Source organism: Clupea harengus, chromosome 10 (genome assembly GCF_900700415.2).
Source record: "Clupea harengus chromosome 10, Ch_v2.0.2, whole genome shotgun sequence".
Classification (NCBI taxonomy): Eukaryota; Metazoa; Chordata; class Actinopteri; order Clupeiformes; family Clupeidae; genus Clupea; species Clupea harengus.
Window position 1 is genome coordinate 25,034,674 of NC_045161.1, and position 17,447 is coordinate 25,052,120.

The 17,447-nt window shown below is 45.6% G+C and overlaps 1 protein-coding gene across 2 annotated transcripts; it reads left to right on the top strand.

Annotated features, from left to right (window-relative positions):
• Nucleotides 1-686: 686 nt before the first annotated feature.
• On the top strand, nucleotides 687-13,071 carry si:ch73-389b16.1 (coiled-coil domain-containing protein 18). Of its 2 annotated transcripts, XM_031574552.2 has the most exons (12): nucleotides 687-780; nucleotides 1,051-1,250; nucleotides 1,802-2,015; nucleotides 4,403-4,502; nucleotides 4,890-5,006; nucleotides 5,250-5,366; nucleotides 5,809-5,877; nucleotides 8,701-8,841; nucleotides 9,288-9,425; nucleotides 10,390-10,602; nucleotides 12,572-12,881; nucleotides 12,969-13,071. In XM_031574552.2, the coding sequence occupies exons 2-11, from the start codon at nucleotides 1,067-1,069 to the stop codon at nucleotides 12,878-12,880; spliced, it is 1,602 nt and encodes a 533-aa protein (XP_031430412.1). In that variant the 5' UTR covers nucleotides 687-780; nucleotides 1,051-1,066; the 3' UTR covers nucleotide 12,881; nucleotides 12,969-13,071. The 2 variants fall into 2 exon arrangements, with proteins under 2 accessions (XP_031430412.1, XP_031430411.1); XM_031574551.2 differs by lacking the exon at nucleotides 687-780 and having other exon boundaries at nucleotides 1,002-1,250.
• The last annotated feature ends 4,376 nt before the right edge of the window (nucleotides 13,072-17,447 follow it).

Below are 17,447 nucleotides of genomic sequence, written 5' to 3' on the forward strand. Positions count from 1 at the left end.
TCTTATTCACAGCTGAGTGCACCACCACACAGCACACTGCCACAGGCCTGTATCAGCCCAGCACCGAGAGAGCCTGGGCTTGGGTGGAGAAGAGTCTCCCTCCATCCCTCCCCCTCTTCCATCTCGTCTCCTTTACTAATAAGTAAATGTTATCGCCTCTGCCCTGGTCTTGTGATTGTGTCTCGGGTCTGAAGTGCATTCTGTTGGAGTCAGGGGTGGGGTGGGCTGGGGTGGGCTGGCCGTCTTTAAGTGCAGTTTTGAAGGACACATGGAGAGGTTTTGCTTGTGACTGTTGTCTTATTTCATTCCAGCGACTAAGTCGTGATGTAACCTCCCTGTAATTCAGGAGTTCATGAACATGATAGCATGACGCTTGCCATCCAGCACTGTCTGAATGTATCATAAATGAACAAAATGTGCAAACATGTCTTAGCCCATTTTGTGTTTCATATTTATGACTAAGTGTACTGAATTGGCATGAAATGCCCTCTGGCTCGCAGACAGTTAAAGGCTTTGTTGCTGACTGTAGTGCTGAGTGCTAGATATCCCCAGGGTTCTTGTGAATGAGGTCCCATGACTAGCAACACTCTCTGCACTTTGTTGTCCAGCGGTTCCCTGCCCTCCATCTAGACTATATAAGAACTTGGACATCCTCTACTCAACAGATCAGATTAGCTTCACCAGACTAATGGGGACAGGGAGTAACAACTCTTCCAACCCAAGGCCACCTACTTGGTAGAATCCCTCCAGATTCCAAGTCACCGCTTGTTAGGACACAAGGTGTGGTTTGTGGTCTACAGAGTAATTTCAGTATTTACTTTGAAGCTGTGTGCTTAGTTGAAGGATAGAGTTTGCGGATATTGAACGGGATAAGTTTATTGAACTGTCCTTGAGAAGTGTCGGGTGACAGGAGGGACCTCACACTGCTGTCCTGAGCAGCTGTAACACTGCTCTGAGCTCTTGTCCATTCGGCTGAGACGTGAGCTGAGAGGTGTGTGTGTGTGTGTGTGTGTGTGTGTGTGCTCATCCGTGTACGTGTGCGCGTCTCAGGCTGCTGACGGAGGACATGAGTAAGTACCACAGCGAGCTGAGCGAGCGGGAGAAGGACCTGCTGCTGATCCGGAGGGCCAGCGGAGCTCAGTCCTCCCAGCTGGCCCAGATGGAGAAGATGCTCACCCAGACCAAAGGCCTGCTGGACAAGAAGACTGAGATGGGTATGGAGGGCAAGCCTTGCGAAGGGGACACCATGGGTCTGTATCAACACTTTATCGTCTGTGTCTGTCCTCCATCCCGCTGACCTATAGTTGCTTCAAGCCAACACAAATAACTTGCATGTTTTGCACCAGAAACATTATTATTATTATCATTATTATTAATGAAAAAATAACAATGAAAATGACTGCTACATAAGAAAAAAATAGACAGATAACAAACAAAACAAAAATCTATTTGCTCTAAGAACTTACTTGCATAATCAGTCTTCATATCCCTACTTTCTGTATACCTGCAAGTTCTAGTTTACACACTGAACACTCCACTCCACTGCACTGCTTCTTTGCATGTTTCTGTATAGAGTAAGTATAGGTGTATCCAAGATTATTGTTTTTCCTTTGGCTCTCTGTTTACTTACCTAATCCGGTCAGTAATTGAAAGCTTAGTATTGTGGCACCTATAGCAAACTGTTGTATGACTTGTATGTATATTTCTAAGATTGTAATTTTGTTTGGTGAAAGTCCAGTATCTATCAAAAAGGTGAACGTAGATGTTTGTGCCTTGCACCTCAACGTTCCCTCGCCCACAGTTCAGGACCTGGAGGAGAAAGTGCAGCGTAGCAAGCGCGACCGTCGCAATTCGCTGCACCGCACGCAGCTGCTCGAGAGCCAGATGAAGACAGTGCGTGGCGAGCTGGTGGACACGCTGGACCACCTGCAGGAGCTGCGCAACGTGCTGCGCCGCTCGCAGCAGCAGGCCGAAGAGCGCAAGGCCGCCATGGAGAAACTGTCCACTGGGCTCAGGTGAGAGATCCACTGCATCTCAAACTCTCTACCGAGCTCAGGTGATGGTTCCTCTGCCACCTCCAACTCTCCTGGTCTCAGCACTGTCTGTCTCTCGCTCACTCCTCTGCATATGCCCGTACCCAAACGCGTGCCGCCCGTCAGGCTGTGGTCTGAGTTTGAGGTGGATATATAGTGCACCTATGGTCTCTGCATCTCCAACAAGAGCTCAAATCCTATTGTGTCTTTTACAGTTCAACCTGAACTTTGGGTGCCGGTGTGAGCATACACACTTAACACCTCCAATACAACACTCTACAACATTTCACATTCCCAGTTTGGCCAAGAATGTCCTCACGTTGGCCTGTTCTTTATCCACTTAGCGTTATTCAAATGGACTTCAGTCCTGCATGTGTGTGCTTAAGCGATCATGTTTGTGGAGACCACGGACTGTGTGCGTTCCCCTTTTGGGTCTCTGAGGGGCTCACCTGACCTGACCTACAGCACTCACCTGTGGAAAGACACCTGTAATCATATCAGTACTAAGCCCGCTGAGAACTCACTGAATCTAACAGACTGAGTTTGTCTCTCTTCTACCCTCACATTTGCCTCTAGGAGCCCAACCAATTGCCAAGCAATGCTTTCTTCGATGTTCTGAATGATGGATATTGTTAATATTATCACTGCATCATGAGTTCTGTATGTTTTATGCCATTGGTGTAAAAACTGTATTTAAAAAAAAAAAGTGAAGGGTGTTAAGGATAATGGTTATTTTTTGTTTGCAAAGTTTTGTCATGTTAAAAATCTCAACAGTGAGCTGTCTTTGACCCCTCCCGTAGGTGTTGTAACTGTTGATGTCTGTTCGATAAATGGACTGAGTTATGCTTCTGCCAGAGTCTGTTTTTGCAAAAGCCAATCACACAAAAGCACAAAGGCGCCAGCCTCTGGTAAACAACAAAGATGTCTCTGGAGAATATGTCACATCAGGCATGATTGCGGATTTCTGTTTTGTTTGCGGCACATCCTGTTTTGTTTGTCATTTATGCACAAATCTGTCACACGTCGAATGGACTCCTGTTATGATGCTATGGGTGGGTGACTTACACAACAACCGCATCACACCATTCTCCATGTGATCATTCATAGGCAGTCACCTCATATTTTGGAATGGCCCTCAAGTTGTTGAAAGAAAACATTCTGCCCCTCATCCATTATATTGGTGGATTTTGTTAAGCAGATCCCGGAGATAACATCTTTCATATTGTTTTTTATGAAAGCAAGGTAACCTGGGGTCTCCACCCAATATCTCAATATTCTGGAGATCAAATCCTCCTATTTTAGTTGAATCCCCTCTCCCTGCAATCATCTTGTATTGCATTGCATCTGTCTCTTTCCATCCTATCTGGCCACAACTGAAAAATAAAAAAGAGCTGCTGTTCGCACAAACAACCTATAGGCAAGTGCTGAACTGCAATGATCATGACTTTGTCACACACAAACAAAATTAAATAAATAAAAACAGGCAAGTCCCCTCTGTTGCCATGACAACCACCCCTTTTCAGACTTTATTAAGTCTGTGTAGTCAAACCACATTACCCCAAGTAAGAGAAAAGGAACACACTAGTGAAAGCCCTGCTGTCTAGATAAAGGAAATCTAACCATAAGCGGGAGCAGGATAAAAAAGGCTATATCTCTGTCTAAGCATAGTGTTTCAAGGCAGCCCCTGAAGAGGATAACACGTGGTGTGTTAATGCCGCCAGCATCCTCGAAGGGGAACCTCGTGATGCTCTTCCTCTCAGCGTGGAGTAAACAGGCACGTCAGGCCCGAGGGAACCTGAGGGAGACAGGGTCCTGCTTGTTCCCTACGGTCTGTTCCGTGTTCCCTCGTGTTCACCCTCTCGCTCCCTGTGGCGGATTCTGTCATCAGGCTAAATTAGAAACCGTTTTTTACCGGAGCTTCATCAGCAGTGAGATCACTGAGCCTCGGGCAGCCACCTGCTCCCCAGCAAACTCACACCTTTTGGGATCAACACATAATTAGCTTCATAGCGCTTCCAGAGTGTTGGCGAAAAATGCGGGAAAGTGTGAAATTACTGCAATCTGATTTTATAGTGTTTATTTAGGCTCAGTGGTTAAATACTCAGGAAAGCAGTCTGACCATAAATTACCTTAAATGTTTCAAACCTTTACTCCGGGGGCTTGTATTATGGTTTGTTTAGAAAGGTATAAGGGTAAAGGTATAAGATGGATTGGTTTGACTCCTTGATTGTCTTAGTCTGTGTGTATGAATTTGCAAATGTGTATATATGTCTGGGTGTGAGTGTGTATGTGCTGGCACATGCTTTAATTTGTGTGTGTGTGTGTGTGTGTGTGTGTGTGTGTCTGTGTGTGTGTGTGTGTTCCTGAAGGGAAACACAACAGGAGTTGGAACAGAGGAATGAGCAGGTTAAGGACAAGGACGTAGCGCTGAAAGACATACAGCATGAGCTCCAGCAGAAAGACTTACAGGTCTCTATACACACACCTTCATACTCACCACACGAATTATGTTATATAACATATATGCAATATGCTGATATCATTACATTACCTGCACCTATACAGCTGGATAAACACAGATGTACAAAACAGGTACTTAAATCCACATAAAACTATAAACTATTTGTAGAAACCAATTTTGATAAAACATTTTTTTTATACATTTAATAAATTATAAAAAGCTGAAACCATGAATGGTGTTATACCATTTTAGCATGTAAAAGAAACATTAGTATGCAGAGAAGCAATAGAATGTTTGGATGCCTGATAGTCAGTGTTTATTTTCATGCACCTGTCGAAGGTGAGTCTAGATGTGTGGATGCCTGATAGTCAGTGTTTATTGCAACCCACCTCCAGCTGAGCCAGTTGGAGTCTGCAGTCAAGGAGCACAGCTCTGACATGGAGCAGAAGCTCCTCTTCCTGCAGGAGGCAACAGAGAGGTCCGAGAGGGAGTTGAGTGAACGCAACAAGCAGGTCTGCTCCCCTCCTTCAGGGTTCCCACACTCGTGGAAATCCTGGAAAAAGTCATGGAATTTTAAAATGCCGTTAAAACCTTTATGGAATTCAGTAAATTCATTGAAAGTTTTGATAAAGTCATGAAGTATAGTCTAGATGTTTGGATGCCTGATAGTCAGTGTTTTATTTCATGCACCTGTCGAAGGTGAGTCTAGATGTGTGGACGCCTGATAGTCAGTGTTTATTGCAACCCACCTCCAGCTGAGCCAGTTGGAGTCCGCAGTCAAGGAGCACAGCTCTGACATGGAGCAGAAGCTCCTCTTCCTGCAGGAGGCAACAGAGAGGTCCGAGAGGGAGTTGAGTGAACGCAACAAGCAGGTCTGCTCCCCTCCTTCAGGGTTCCCACACTCGTGGAAATCCTGGAAAAAGTCATGCAATTTTAAAATACCGTTAAAACCGTTCAGTAAATTAATTGAAAGTTTTGGTGAAGTCATGAAGTACATTGTGTTGTAGGTAGGTCTAATGCAATTAGTTATGGTATTGTACTCTTCCATGGATAATGTTTTGTTGACAAAGTCTTACTAACCTATTAGAAAAGGAATGCCAGAGGTTGTTGTTTAATTTCATTCAGTAGTACCAACCTGTTGAGTAAAGTACACATTTTGTGTACCTGTAGGTCGGGAAAGGTCATGGAAAAGTTTTGAAATGAAAATGGCCCGGAACCCTGTTTCTGTCTGCCAGTCAGTTCAGTAGGCAATGACAGAGATGTGTTAGAGAGGTCCAGAGTGTTGAAGGTGTCATGGTGCTGTCTGTTCACTAGGTGGCGTTCCTTAGCGAGCGGCTAGAGCTGGTCAAGGCCCAACTGCAAGGGAAGGAGACCCTGGAGGAGGTAACGTTATCGTGCTTTTCCCTACGACCAGCCACACAGTCATGGAAGGGAAAGGTACACGGACATAAATCTAGCTCACACACAACGCCCCCGCAGCACAGCAACATCCTTTGTAACAGTAAACATCTTTGTCCGTCAACCAAAATGGAGCCATGCAGATGAGCTCGGCTCCCCCCAGAGTATTTCCCTTTGTTTCGTCAGGTTGTCCCTCTCTCTATCTCTCCCCGCCACCCCCAGAAGCATTGCGCAGTGGGCGAGCATTATAAACACATTTCGCTGCGGGAAGCCTCTGGCATGCTGCTCCAAGTGTGGCTTGGAGAGAGAGAGAGAAGACGTGAGTGAGGAGAGGACAGGTCCTTCAGCTTTCTCTAACCACCGGTCCAAACAACACAGTGGTTGCGGCCGCCGCGTTTCTGACACTGCTGCTCCAGCACGCCCCTTTTTAAGGGCGCCCTGCTCTCCTCTGCCGCTTCACGCAAGGACGTGTGTGTGTGTGTGTGTGTGTGTGTGTGTGTGTGTGTGTGTGTGTGTGTGTGTGTGTGTGTGTGTGTGTGTGAGTGTGTGTGTAAAGTGATGAGTGTGCGTGACATTGATGTGTTGCTGGTGGCATATACAGTTTCACAAAACATTTGTCTTAGACAGTTATTTTCTGTCTTTATTAGCATTAGTGTGTCAATAGGAAATGTCATGTTTTATATTTTCAAACACTCATTTGGAAAATAGTGACGTATCAATGATACATTTATAAGAAAGTAACAAAGTGACGGACCACATTGCAGATTGAAAAACAAAAGGCCATCAGCTCAGAACTGAAGAGACCAGTGTAACATAGGATGGCATGAAGCGACGGAGAGAACAGTCTAAATGAAGAACTGAGGAACTGTGGCACGTTCTCCGAAATGCTTGAAATAACCAACCTGCCAAGTACCTTAAAATACTGCACAAGTGTACCTATAGGAAAATTGAAAAGGGAGGTTGCACCAAATGTAGATTTTTTTTGTTTGGTTTACTGCAAAATGTATGTTGTTATTATGTCATTATTTTTGAACACATCCTCATATTACAGCGTTGGTGACTAAAACTTTTGCACGCCACTGTATATATTTTGTGATATTTTTTGGGCGGCCTTGGCCTTGGGAGGAAAGGGGAGGCAGTGAAGGAAACAGCACCTTTTCATCATCATCATCATCATCAGTAACACTTGTTTTGAAACAGTCCATCACCCAAACAAGTGAAGGGAACACAAGACCAGTCCCACCTCCCCTCACTTAAGTAATGTTCTTGTTTTTTATATAGCTGTTTGTGGAAAACAATGTGACAATGTGACAAACAATGTGATGAGGGAGGATGTCTGTGCTGTGTGTTGGGGATTGCATGCAGGGCTCTGGCAAGCAGACTTTTTGTTTTGACCTTGAGCCAGGGGCAGGGGCAGGGGCAGGGGCAAAGTGATTGTAAAGGGTGCTAGACTATGCCTCCTCCCCCCTATTTAGTCAGAGAAGAATGACCAGCTTTGGTGGGTAGACCACTATTAAACTTTACAAGGTGTCATGTTACATAACTCTCTGTAGCGCTTTGTTACCATGGTCTTCCACAAAGACCCTTGCCCAATCATAGTAAACCTTCCACAAACACTCCACTCCTATAAGCAACTAGAGAGCTCCCCAGGAACATCACAATGCAACGAATAGTTAAACAAATCAGTGATTTTAACATTGAGTTGATTGCTGAACAACTAAGCACTATGCTTTGCATTAGTGACCAGAACAGCTGCTGCTACTGTGAGCTTGTGTGCAGCCTGTGTCCTTCTCCCTATCCCATGTGCGTGTGACACCAGCGTGTGTATGTGTGTGTGTGTGCGTGCGTGCATGTTTGTTTTTGTGTGTGTGTGTCCGTCAGGAAGCAGCTTGTGTTACAGTTTTTTACAATCATTTCCTTACTTGTCTTGTCTTTACAGACCCACACCTGAACACATCAGTTAACCTTTGGTGTAAAATGCACTTCAACCACCAAAACACTTCATACTTCACCCAAAAGTGACTCATGCTGCCATAACTAAAGCATATACTCTCTCCCATTAATCTATTTTTATCCTTCAATGAACTAAAAATCAAACAAATTGAAGTGTTGAAAAATGCATATATTATGTGTTGCTGTATCCTCTATTTTTGCATATTTTAGTGTTGACTGCAAAAAAAAAGAAAAAATGTATGACACCTCTTACATATTGTAATAAAAATCAACTACAGTAAATACGAAATTCAGCTATATGCCTCAAGACAGCTCTATGTCATAGTATAGTTTATATGGTATACTATAGTGCAATAGTGCAGACACTTTTCTTTCCCAGTACAGTAAGTGAAACGACAACACACAGCCCTACTGCTGATCCGTGGTGCCCTCTGAATTTAGCATGACATTTTTATGAACTTTTGAACACATTTACAGTAACTCAACATTCTCCTTTGCCTTGAATCTTTAGAAACAAAATCTTTAGCACATCTTATCCACCCCTAAAATCCCCCATATTCCACAAATATTTGTATCTGTTGGTTTGTCACAATACTGTAGATACCAATTTTGAGTGTGTTAAATAGTAGTATTTTTTTGGGTCATTTTGTCTCATTAATAGTCTGTGTGTGTGTATGTATGTATGTATGTTTGTGTGCGTCTGTGTGTGTTTGTGCGTGTCTGTGTGTGTTTGTGTCTGTGTGTCTGTGTGTGTATGTATGCATGTTTGTGTGTGTGTGTGTGTGTGTGTGTATGTATGTATGTTTGTGTGTGTCTATTTTTGTGTGTGTGTGTCTGTGCGTGTTTGTGCGCCAGGAGGCCATGTGGCAGGACCAGCAGCTGCGGGAGTGCAGGGAGCAGCTCCAGGGGACGGCGCAGGGCCTGCAGGAGATGCGCAGCCGCTGTGAGACTCTCGTCGTGCAGTTGGAGGAGAGCACCGTCCTGGGCAGAGAGAAGGTTGTCCTCTACCCTCTAACCACTATCCCATTTTTGTGACACAACAACACAGTTCTGGACAGCTCCTCTGCTGTTCTGTACAGCTCCTCTCTAGTATGCTGTATTAGTTAATTGGTTGTGGATGGTTATTGGATGGGTTTTAGCTGTCTTTATATTCATGTGGAGATCAGGAACAAAATTAAGTCTGTTGACTAGTAATCTGTGCTCTTTAAAAAAAAAATTGTTTTGTTTTGTATTATCAGATGTAGGTGAAGCATTATCTTACCCCCAATTCACACACAGACACGCACGCGCGCACACACACACACACACACACACACACACACACACACACACACACACACACACACACACACACACACACACAGACACACAAACACACACACACACTCTCACACACACACACACTTACCTCACCCCATAACCCCCCCTGTTCCCTATCTCAGGAGAGCCAGGTGGGGCTCCTGGAGGAGGAGCTGGCCAGGGTTGCGGAGCAGGCTGCCCAAACTGAAGACAGGCTGCAGGACGCCATGGCCACCCTCACCCTGGAGCTAGAGGCAGTGTGGAGAAAGCACCAGGCAGAGGTTCAGTCAAATTCCAACCATGCAGCTACCAGCCTTAGCTTAGCTTAGTGCCAGCCTCACAGTTTACTGCCAGCTGTACTGCTTAGCACTAGCCCTACAGCATCTATACAGCTTAGTAGCAGGCATACAGTTTCAAATACAGGCAAACTTGAAGCAGCAGTAGAACTTTGACCCTCCAAAATACAATTTAATTGAATTTATGTTAGAGAAATGCTGTTCATTCAGAAAACACAGTCATACACTGTGGAGTGGAAGACATACATATTTGTATTGCCTGTAAGCGAGAGGAGGGGGCCAACTACAGGCTGTAATTGCCTCTCCACATTTTCCACAAGCTCCTCCAAAGAGGTGCACTTACGAACTAGCGTTTGGACATAAAGACGCTTAACCATCATGTTAACCAAGTTTACTCTGCAGTGGCCCTCATCTCAGGAGATCAAAGAACATAATTTGGATTGTAAACATAGCTGTTCTTCAGTGAAATAAGCAGCCCATGTCCTATCAGTTACCTCACAATTTGATTTGTCGCTGCCTAAGGGAAGAACAAATGGTGTGACATCAGTCAGACATCCAAGGTTTGTGCGGTAATGGAGCAACATGTAAGTGGTCCTGTAAAGGACTCTAGTCTGCTGCAACAGTCACTCAGCTCTTTTAGAGTGCATTTTGGATTAATGTGTAGCTGGAATTCCCAGCGCAGGCTTCAAAAACAAAACAAGGTTCTACATGTTGTCATGTCACTAACTGAATAAACAATTCTAAATTGCTACATATTTGAGAGTAAAAGGTTTTTTCATAGCCCCTTTGTAAATAACAATCTTGAATACATGCATATTCAATATTTTCCAGTATTTTACACAGAGAAACAATTGCTGAGCTCTGTGGTCTTTCCTCCTTCTGAATATTGTTGTGGATGTGTGTGTGTGTATGTGTGTGTGTGTGTGTATACATCTGGCCTGTGTGTTAGCTGGCTGTGCTGCAGGACAGCCAGGCGGAGATGATGAAGGCCTCGGAGTGTGTCGCCAACACGCTGCGCAGCTCCCAGGAGCTCCTGAGCCGGGAGCTGCAGCACACACGGGTCCAGCTGGACGAGGCCCAGCACAAGGCCGCCGCCCTGCTGGCCGAGCTGCGCGCCCGCGAACACCTCATGCACAGCACGAGCGAGGCCCTGCTTCTCAAGGTGGGAGTCCAGTAGCAGGATCAGCTCTTGCAACGGCGTGAAATATCACTGGTTTCGGGTCGTTCAGGGTCTCTACCACACAGTGGCCAAATTTTCTGAAGCTGATAGAACTGTTGACCATTTCCGAACAAACTGTCCTATAAAATGTTCAGCCCGCAGAAATGTTTGGAGTCGGCCCAGTCCAGTTCAAAAATGCTTTCTGTGAGACTGCTGCAGCTATTTGCCTGTTTCCTAAGTGATTTAGGGTGAAACACGTTAGTAAAAAACCACAACTATTGAGGATGCTCTTAAAACCTGCACTGAAGATTTTCCCCCTCTCATTCCTTATGTTTTTCCAGAATTCCACAGGGCCCAACTCATGCAGCTGAATGGTTCAGTGTTGTCACATGCTGTAAATAAGCTGTTTACGTTGTAAACATATTTTACAGCTGCTGGAAGCAATGTGCATCTGCCAGACTTAATCACCCTTTCAGTTCTTCTCTTTTTAGGTGCTGTGCACTCGCAAAACAATTTATTTTTCTTAGAGTATCTTTTTTAATGACAGCAATCAAAATGTCAAGACTTCTCAAGCTCATAGAAACTGTGTGAGTAGGACCCAATGACTGATGGGAAGAAAAGTTCTTTAATGAAATGCGCTGTATAAGCCAGGCAGAAGCCAAGGCAGGCAGGCAGGTTGAAGCCAAGCAGGTAGAAATAAAAAAAAACCAGTCAAAAGTCCAGAGGAACATGCAAAAAAATTACAAATCTCCAGAAAATTGCACGTGGCATAAAAACACAGTAAAAGGGCAGAAACAAAACTAATATCAAAAAGACAGGCAAGTCGTACCCAGCTAACAGTCCGAACAGACATAAGGTTTAAACATAAAGGCTTACTTAGATAATGATCTGTTTAAAATCAAAAACACAGCAGAAGACAGACAGACAGACGATAACCTGAACAAAACCACAAACTTGACAAGAGGCTGGATAATAACAGAGTGATCACCCAGCAACAGGCGTGGCTCTGGGCAGGGTTTCAATAGGCAGGGTGACAGACACAGCTGGGACCAGGTGAGCAAACACAGGTGATAACAGGTGACGGGCGAGGGGGAAGGATCAGCAGCTCATAGTAAAACAAGACACAAAGCTACATGGTCCGCCAAAACAAACAAAAAGCACATGGTAAAAACAAAACACAAACAGAGCAGATGGCAGTGTCATGCACAGCATTGCCAGCAGGGCGGCCAAAAGTCCTGGTCCAGTCAAGGGTCCTGACGCTTTCAGTCCATACAATTGATACAGTCTGCCCTGCCCTGCCCTGCTTGACAGATTAGGTCAATACCAGAAGCTGGTTGAGCAACCATAACCTCTTAAGTCATGTTTGCTTTGCTCTGCAGTCTTTCTTGGGTGAATCATCAGCTGATTGAGATATTTCTTTCAGTGTTTGAAATATTTCTTCATTTTTGTTTTTATTGAACATGCCAAGAAATTATTTCAGATGTTTGGCTTACTTGATCCACATGTTGGCTTCACAAGGTTTGTAGTGAATAAGGTCTTCAAGTTAATCCAAAACATTCATTTAGAAAGAATGGGCTCTTTAATTTAGCGCCACCAGGAAGCAGGTTTCTACTACAGGGCTCTTTCCTTAGGATATGAGAGGCTTCTGGTCTGTGCGGTTTATAGACCATAATGCTGTGCAGCCTGCAGTCTGGAGCTCTTTCAAACAGATGTTCACTTGCTTTGACCTCATTTTAAGATTAGTCACTATGCATAGATTAGAGTCACTGTGTACACTACAGGTACAAGACAATGAAAATACAGTTACATTAAGTCATAAGTGTTTGACAGCATTGTACAGATATACCCTTTTGTATCAATATGAGTGCTCCCTGGGTATCTGACCCTTCACACTGGTGTTGTTAGCGACTTCTTCTACCAGTTGGGCTCCTGGAACACATGCTAATATTATCACGCTACTCTTCTGTGGCAGGAGTCGGAGGTTACCCGGCTAAAGACTAAGATCTCCAGTTTTGAGCGCGGGGCCGAGCTGAGAAGCCTCTCACAAAGCATGGGGCTTTCCCTTCCAGCGCTGACCAGCAACACCTCCCGCAACAACTCACCCCCACCCCACCGGAGCGGGGAGAGAGCGGCCCACTCCCCAGCCAGGAGACCCTGGGTAGCGGCCGGGGACGACGGCACCAGGGAAATGCCCTACGGTGAGCGGGATGGTGAGCGGACTCTGAACCCTCGGGATTGCGCGCTCTGGACGAGCCTCGTCTCTGGACAGGGGGCCCCTTGAAGTGAGTAGAAGACACACGATTCACCTGCACTTGATTTTAGTTCTGAACTGCACTGAAATGTTCTGTTTATTTCTGTTGTATTTTCAGAGAAATTGTAGTGGAAGAGGTTGTCTTTCAGAGGGTTTCAGAGCATGTTTCAACTATTCTGGCCTCCAATGAGAGGGGAGTGGATCTTGCCAGGTTTCCATAGCAACTTTTGTAAGCACTGAAAATGATGAAAAGCTTTCTTACATATTTATTTAGGTACTGTCATAAACTTTAGAAAATAAATAACTTTGGAAAAAATGACAATAACTCCAAAGAACAGACTTGTTGTTTTATTTATTGCCCTTTGTTCTCTGAATCTAGAATGTGGTACACCTACGTTTATGTAATGCAGTGCACTGGGGCTATGACAAAAGTGCTTGTAGTGACATTCTTTCCTGTAATTAGACATCCCATGCATGGAAATTGGGCTGTTGGCACACGGCCCTGAGAAAGATCTGCAGCTCCCCAGAGTACATCCAGTATCATTGCTACTCTTTCTTCTCTGTGGCGTGCAGAGAAAAACCCAAATCCCCCAAACGGGCCATTGCACCAGGGCTCTTTCCCAGCTCTTCACTTGTCGTGTAGTCAAAGCCACAGTGGGTTGATCTGCGGCCTTGAGATGACAGTGTAGAGAGGCCAGGGAGATTCCGGACCAGGAGGTGGTGTTTGCTGCGTGTGTGTGTGGATGGGTCTGTCTTTGTGTGTGTGTGTGTGTGAATGGATGTGTTTGTATGTGTGTGTGTGTGTGTGTGTGTCTGTGTGAAGACACCACACTCAACATGGCTCCTCTGAGGGGCTCTGCTGGGCTGTGTAGCCATGCCAGAGATTTTGAGGTGGGGAACACAAAAAAAAACCTTTGCCTGAGTGATTTAGGCGCTTGGCAGTGCCAGGGTACGGCATTCACAGCTTTCAAAAAGAACTGAGAACATGCTGGGGCGTCTGAACAGAAACAGAAACAAGCACACACACACACACACACACACACACACACACACACACACACACACACACACACACTCATCTATAAAATGGCTACTTCATTGTTTGAAATGAAAACAGAAGTATTGTCTTAGTGATAGTTCTGGTATCAGCAGAGGCTACGGTAATTGCAGCGGTGCCGGCTGTGCTAATCCGGTGAAACGTGGCACATCCTGCTTGGCAGCAGAGAGATGGGGTTTAGCATGGCTGTGCCATACAAGCCCAGAGGCTCGGGCAGGAAATGAGAGTGGAGCAACATCTGGGGAACATTCGGTGATTCTTCACCCCTTCCCCCTCCTCCTCCTCTTCCTCCCGCTAACCCCACTCCTCCCCCTCCTCCCGCTAACCCCACTCCTCCCCCGGCCTCTGGCCTCCTTTGGGGGAGCAAGCTCACTGGAAGAATCATCATAGTCATCGTCTTCAGAAGTGGGCGCTACAGTCCGCACCTCGCCTCCTTTAAGTGCCAGTGAAACATGACGAGGCCACAGAGTATTGGCAAGCTGGGATGCATGGATCTGCACTGCTCTCCTCTGCCCTGGTCGTCCTCAGCAGTCGAACCCTCGTGAGGACAGCACCCTCTACAGCCCTCAGCCAACCCAGAGAAACATGAGGAGATGACAGAGCATCAAGCCGGGGTAATAGAACTGCCCTGCCATGTCATGTTCTGCCCTGTTCTTCCCTACTCTTCCTAGCTTTAATCCTCCTCTGTTTCTGGCCTCCTCAGCAGTCAAGCTGTGCAGCTCAGGAGCAGGAGCCACCGTGGCCCAGTCTGCTATTGGCACAGCTTGGCGAGGGGAGTTCCAGAGTAAGTTTCCACTGCTGCAGGCTCACTCCTTCCTGGCCTTCCTGTTGTGTCAAAATAAAAGCTCTGGTGAAATCCTCAGTTGCAGGCCTATACACAACAGGAAATGTGTATTATGTAATAGTAGCAGTTGAGAAAAGGATGCTGACAGTAATTAAGAAAATTTAGGTAATTCTTGATGAGTGCCAAAATACCAACAACAACATTCCAACAATCCACTCATGTTTTCCTTCTCTGTACCACACTGCAAGCATGGCTTGAAGACGGTGTGTGTAGTAAGTGTGTGTGAACGAGGACAGGTGCCGCCTTTTTGTTTGTGCGTGTGTGCATAAAAAATGGTATGGTTCAGTTCTACGTTTTGTGTGACAATCATTGTGTCTGTCTGTGCATACACGTTACTTCTGGGCGTATGAGCATGGTACATTTTTTGCGAGGTGTGATATTCTGTCTGTGTGTGTGTGTGTGTGTGTGTGTATGTTTGTAAGTACACGTGCGCGTGTGTCTGTCTGTCTCTGTGTGTGTGTAAGTACGCGTGCGTGTGTCTGTCTGTCTGTCTGTGTGAGTGTTTGTGTGCGCGGGTCTTGGCTGGCCGGAACAATGGCTGAAAGTGCTGAGGCTGCTGTGAGGGGTTTAGCTGGCTGCTTATGCCCTCAGCCCAGGCCAAAGCTGCTGCTCAGTCATCCGGGGGCCGGAGCGTCGCACACCTCACTCCACTGTCACCCTGCCACGCGCCATTAACCCATTGATCCGGCCGCTAGGCTGCACACCGTGTCAGGTATGGATCCTGAAACAACTTCAGGGGCCCACTACATACTGCCAGTAAGAAGATAAGATATATCTGGGACACTCCCAGTGCAATCATTTTAGTCCGTGGAAGTGTCCTGTCTTGTTATTCTTGGCAACAGCCATTAGGCATTCCATCAGATTTGAAGAATATCAGTGTTGGGGTAGCCACCATGCCCCCAGCCTTTGGGCCCAAAAGGCAAATACAGGGATCTCTCCCTACATTAAGCAGTCACAGTAGGCCCTACTGATGCAAACATCAGCTTAGCTCACAGGTCACTGTGCTGTGTGGGCACAGGCGGACAGAACCTCAGGGCCACCGGGACATTTCCTGGAGACCTGAGGGTTGTTGTGGCCTGGCATGAACTGTCAACTTGACCAGTGATAATAGAGCAAGCAGGAATGAGTTGGACCTCTCAGAATCCACGGATCAGACGCGACTCTCACTTTGAGGAAGCTTATGGGGATGCAAATAAAGAATGAATAATTGAAGTTTTAAGAAAGCATGTTGCACAACTTTAGAATATGGCAAACTTAACACGATCATTTACATGGAAAATATTGTTGTTTATCGTTGACTATGTTTCTAGTGCCAAATTTGACCAGAAATTCAGATTTTCAGATTCATGCTACCTTTTGGCAAGTCTCAAATTTTTGTATTTTGTAATCTGGACATCCCGTGCATCCTGTTACATCAACAAATAGGGTTAGAGTACAAAATGACAGGTCTGCTGATTATCCTGAACAGGGTGAGCTGGGATGGAGTCAAATTACTGGCCTGAATGATTGTTACAGTCCGGCCTTGTGTGTGGGCCACAGCTCTGTGAGAAGCAACTCTGCGTCTCCTAGGTGATGTGTTCTCCAGTGCAAGACACCAATGAATGTGGTTTTAAAGAGTTTGTATCTCACTGTTAAAGCGAATAAGGTCAGGTCGGTGTACTAACATGGCTGAAGGGAAGATAGAATCTGGTGGTCAGAAGCTTGAGCTTTGCTGGTAGATTGGGGAAGCCATTTTAGGCCTTGTGCAATTATTTTAGAAACACTCTTCAAACTCAGTAAAAAAAAAAGATGGCTGTGCAGAAAAGGTGTGTGATGTGAATGCTGTACTGTGAATACTGTGTAAGTGGGTGTAGTGTCAGGTGTTTGTTTTAGGTTGTTTTCTCTCTCAATTTCTAAGAAAGCTGTCAGTGAAACAGAACGACTGTGTGAAGAAAGTTCCCTGTTTAAACTTCTCCTCTTAGATTCCTCTTAGTCTGAGTCACTGTGGTTGTGACTAAGGCTGTCATGTTGTTGTCATTAAACTGGAATCCTAGAGATTTTCCCTTCTGTTAAAAACAGTATTCCTGTTGTCATGTAGAATGTAGTTGAATGTTGTTGTGATGTCGAAGTACAATAAAAACAAAATACAAGAAAACTGAGTTGTGGAGGTGGAGATGGGTACTATCTCACACAGAAAGAGAAAAACTTTCGTCTTCCTTTTGACCAAAATCTGGCACCTACACATGTGATGCAATTTCATCCCCACTTTGTACGATGCCTTAGAGATTACCGTTGCATCCTTGTACGGCAGTCTCACTAAAATGCAGATTAAGCTGCGTGCACAGGCCATGTGGTGGCTCCGAGGGGATCTGTGGGGAATATTAAAAGGAAAGCTTGCTGGCTCTTGGGCCTGGTGTCCTGCCACAGCTTCTCTGCCAGCTGCAAGGGAGTGGCTTCTTCTGGTGTGCAGGTGGAGGGAGGCACAGTACTTGGAAGTGTGTGTGTGTGTGTGTGTGTGTGTGTGTGTGTGTGTGGGTGTTTCTGAGTGGTAGAGTGAGAGAGAGTGTGTGTGTGGTAGAGCAAGCGAGAGAGTGTGTGTGTGTTTCTGTGTGGTAGAGCGAGCGAGAGAGAGAGAGAGTGTGTGTGAGTGAGAAAGCATGGTGTGTGTATGTACTGTGTCAGCCTACCAATATCTAGATTTGTGAGTTTACCTTGTC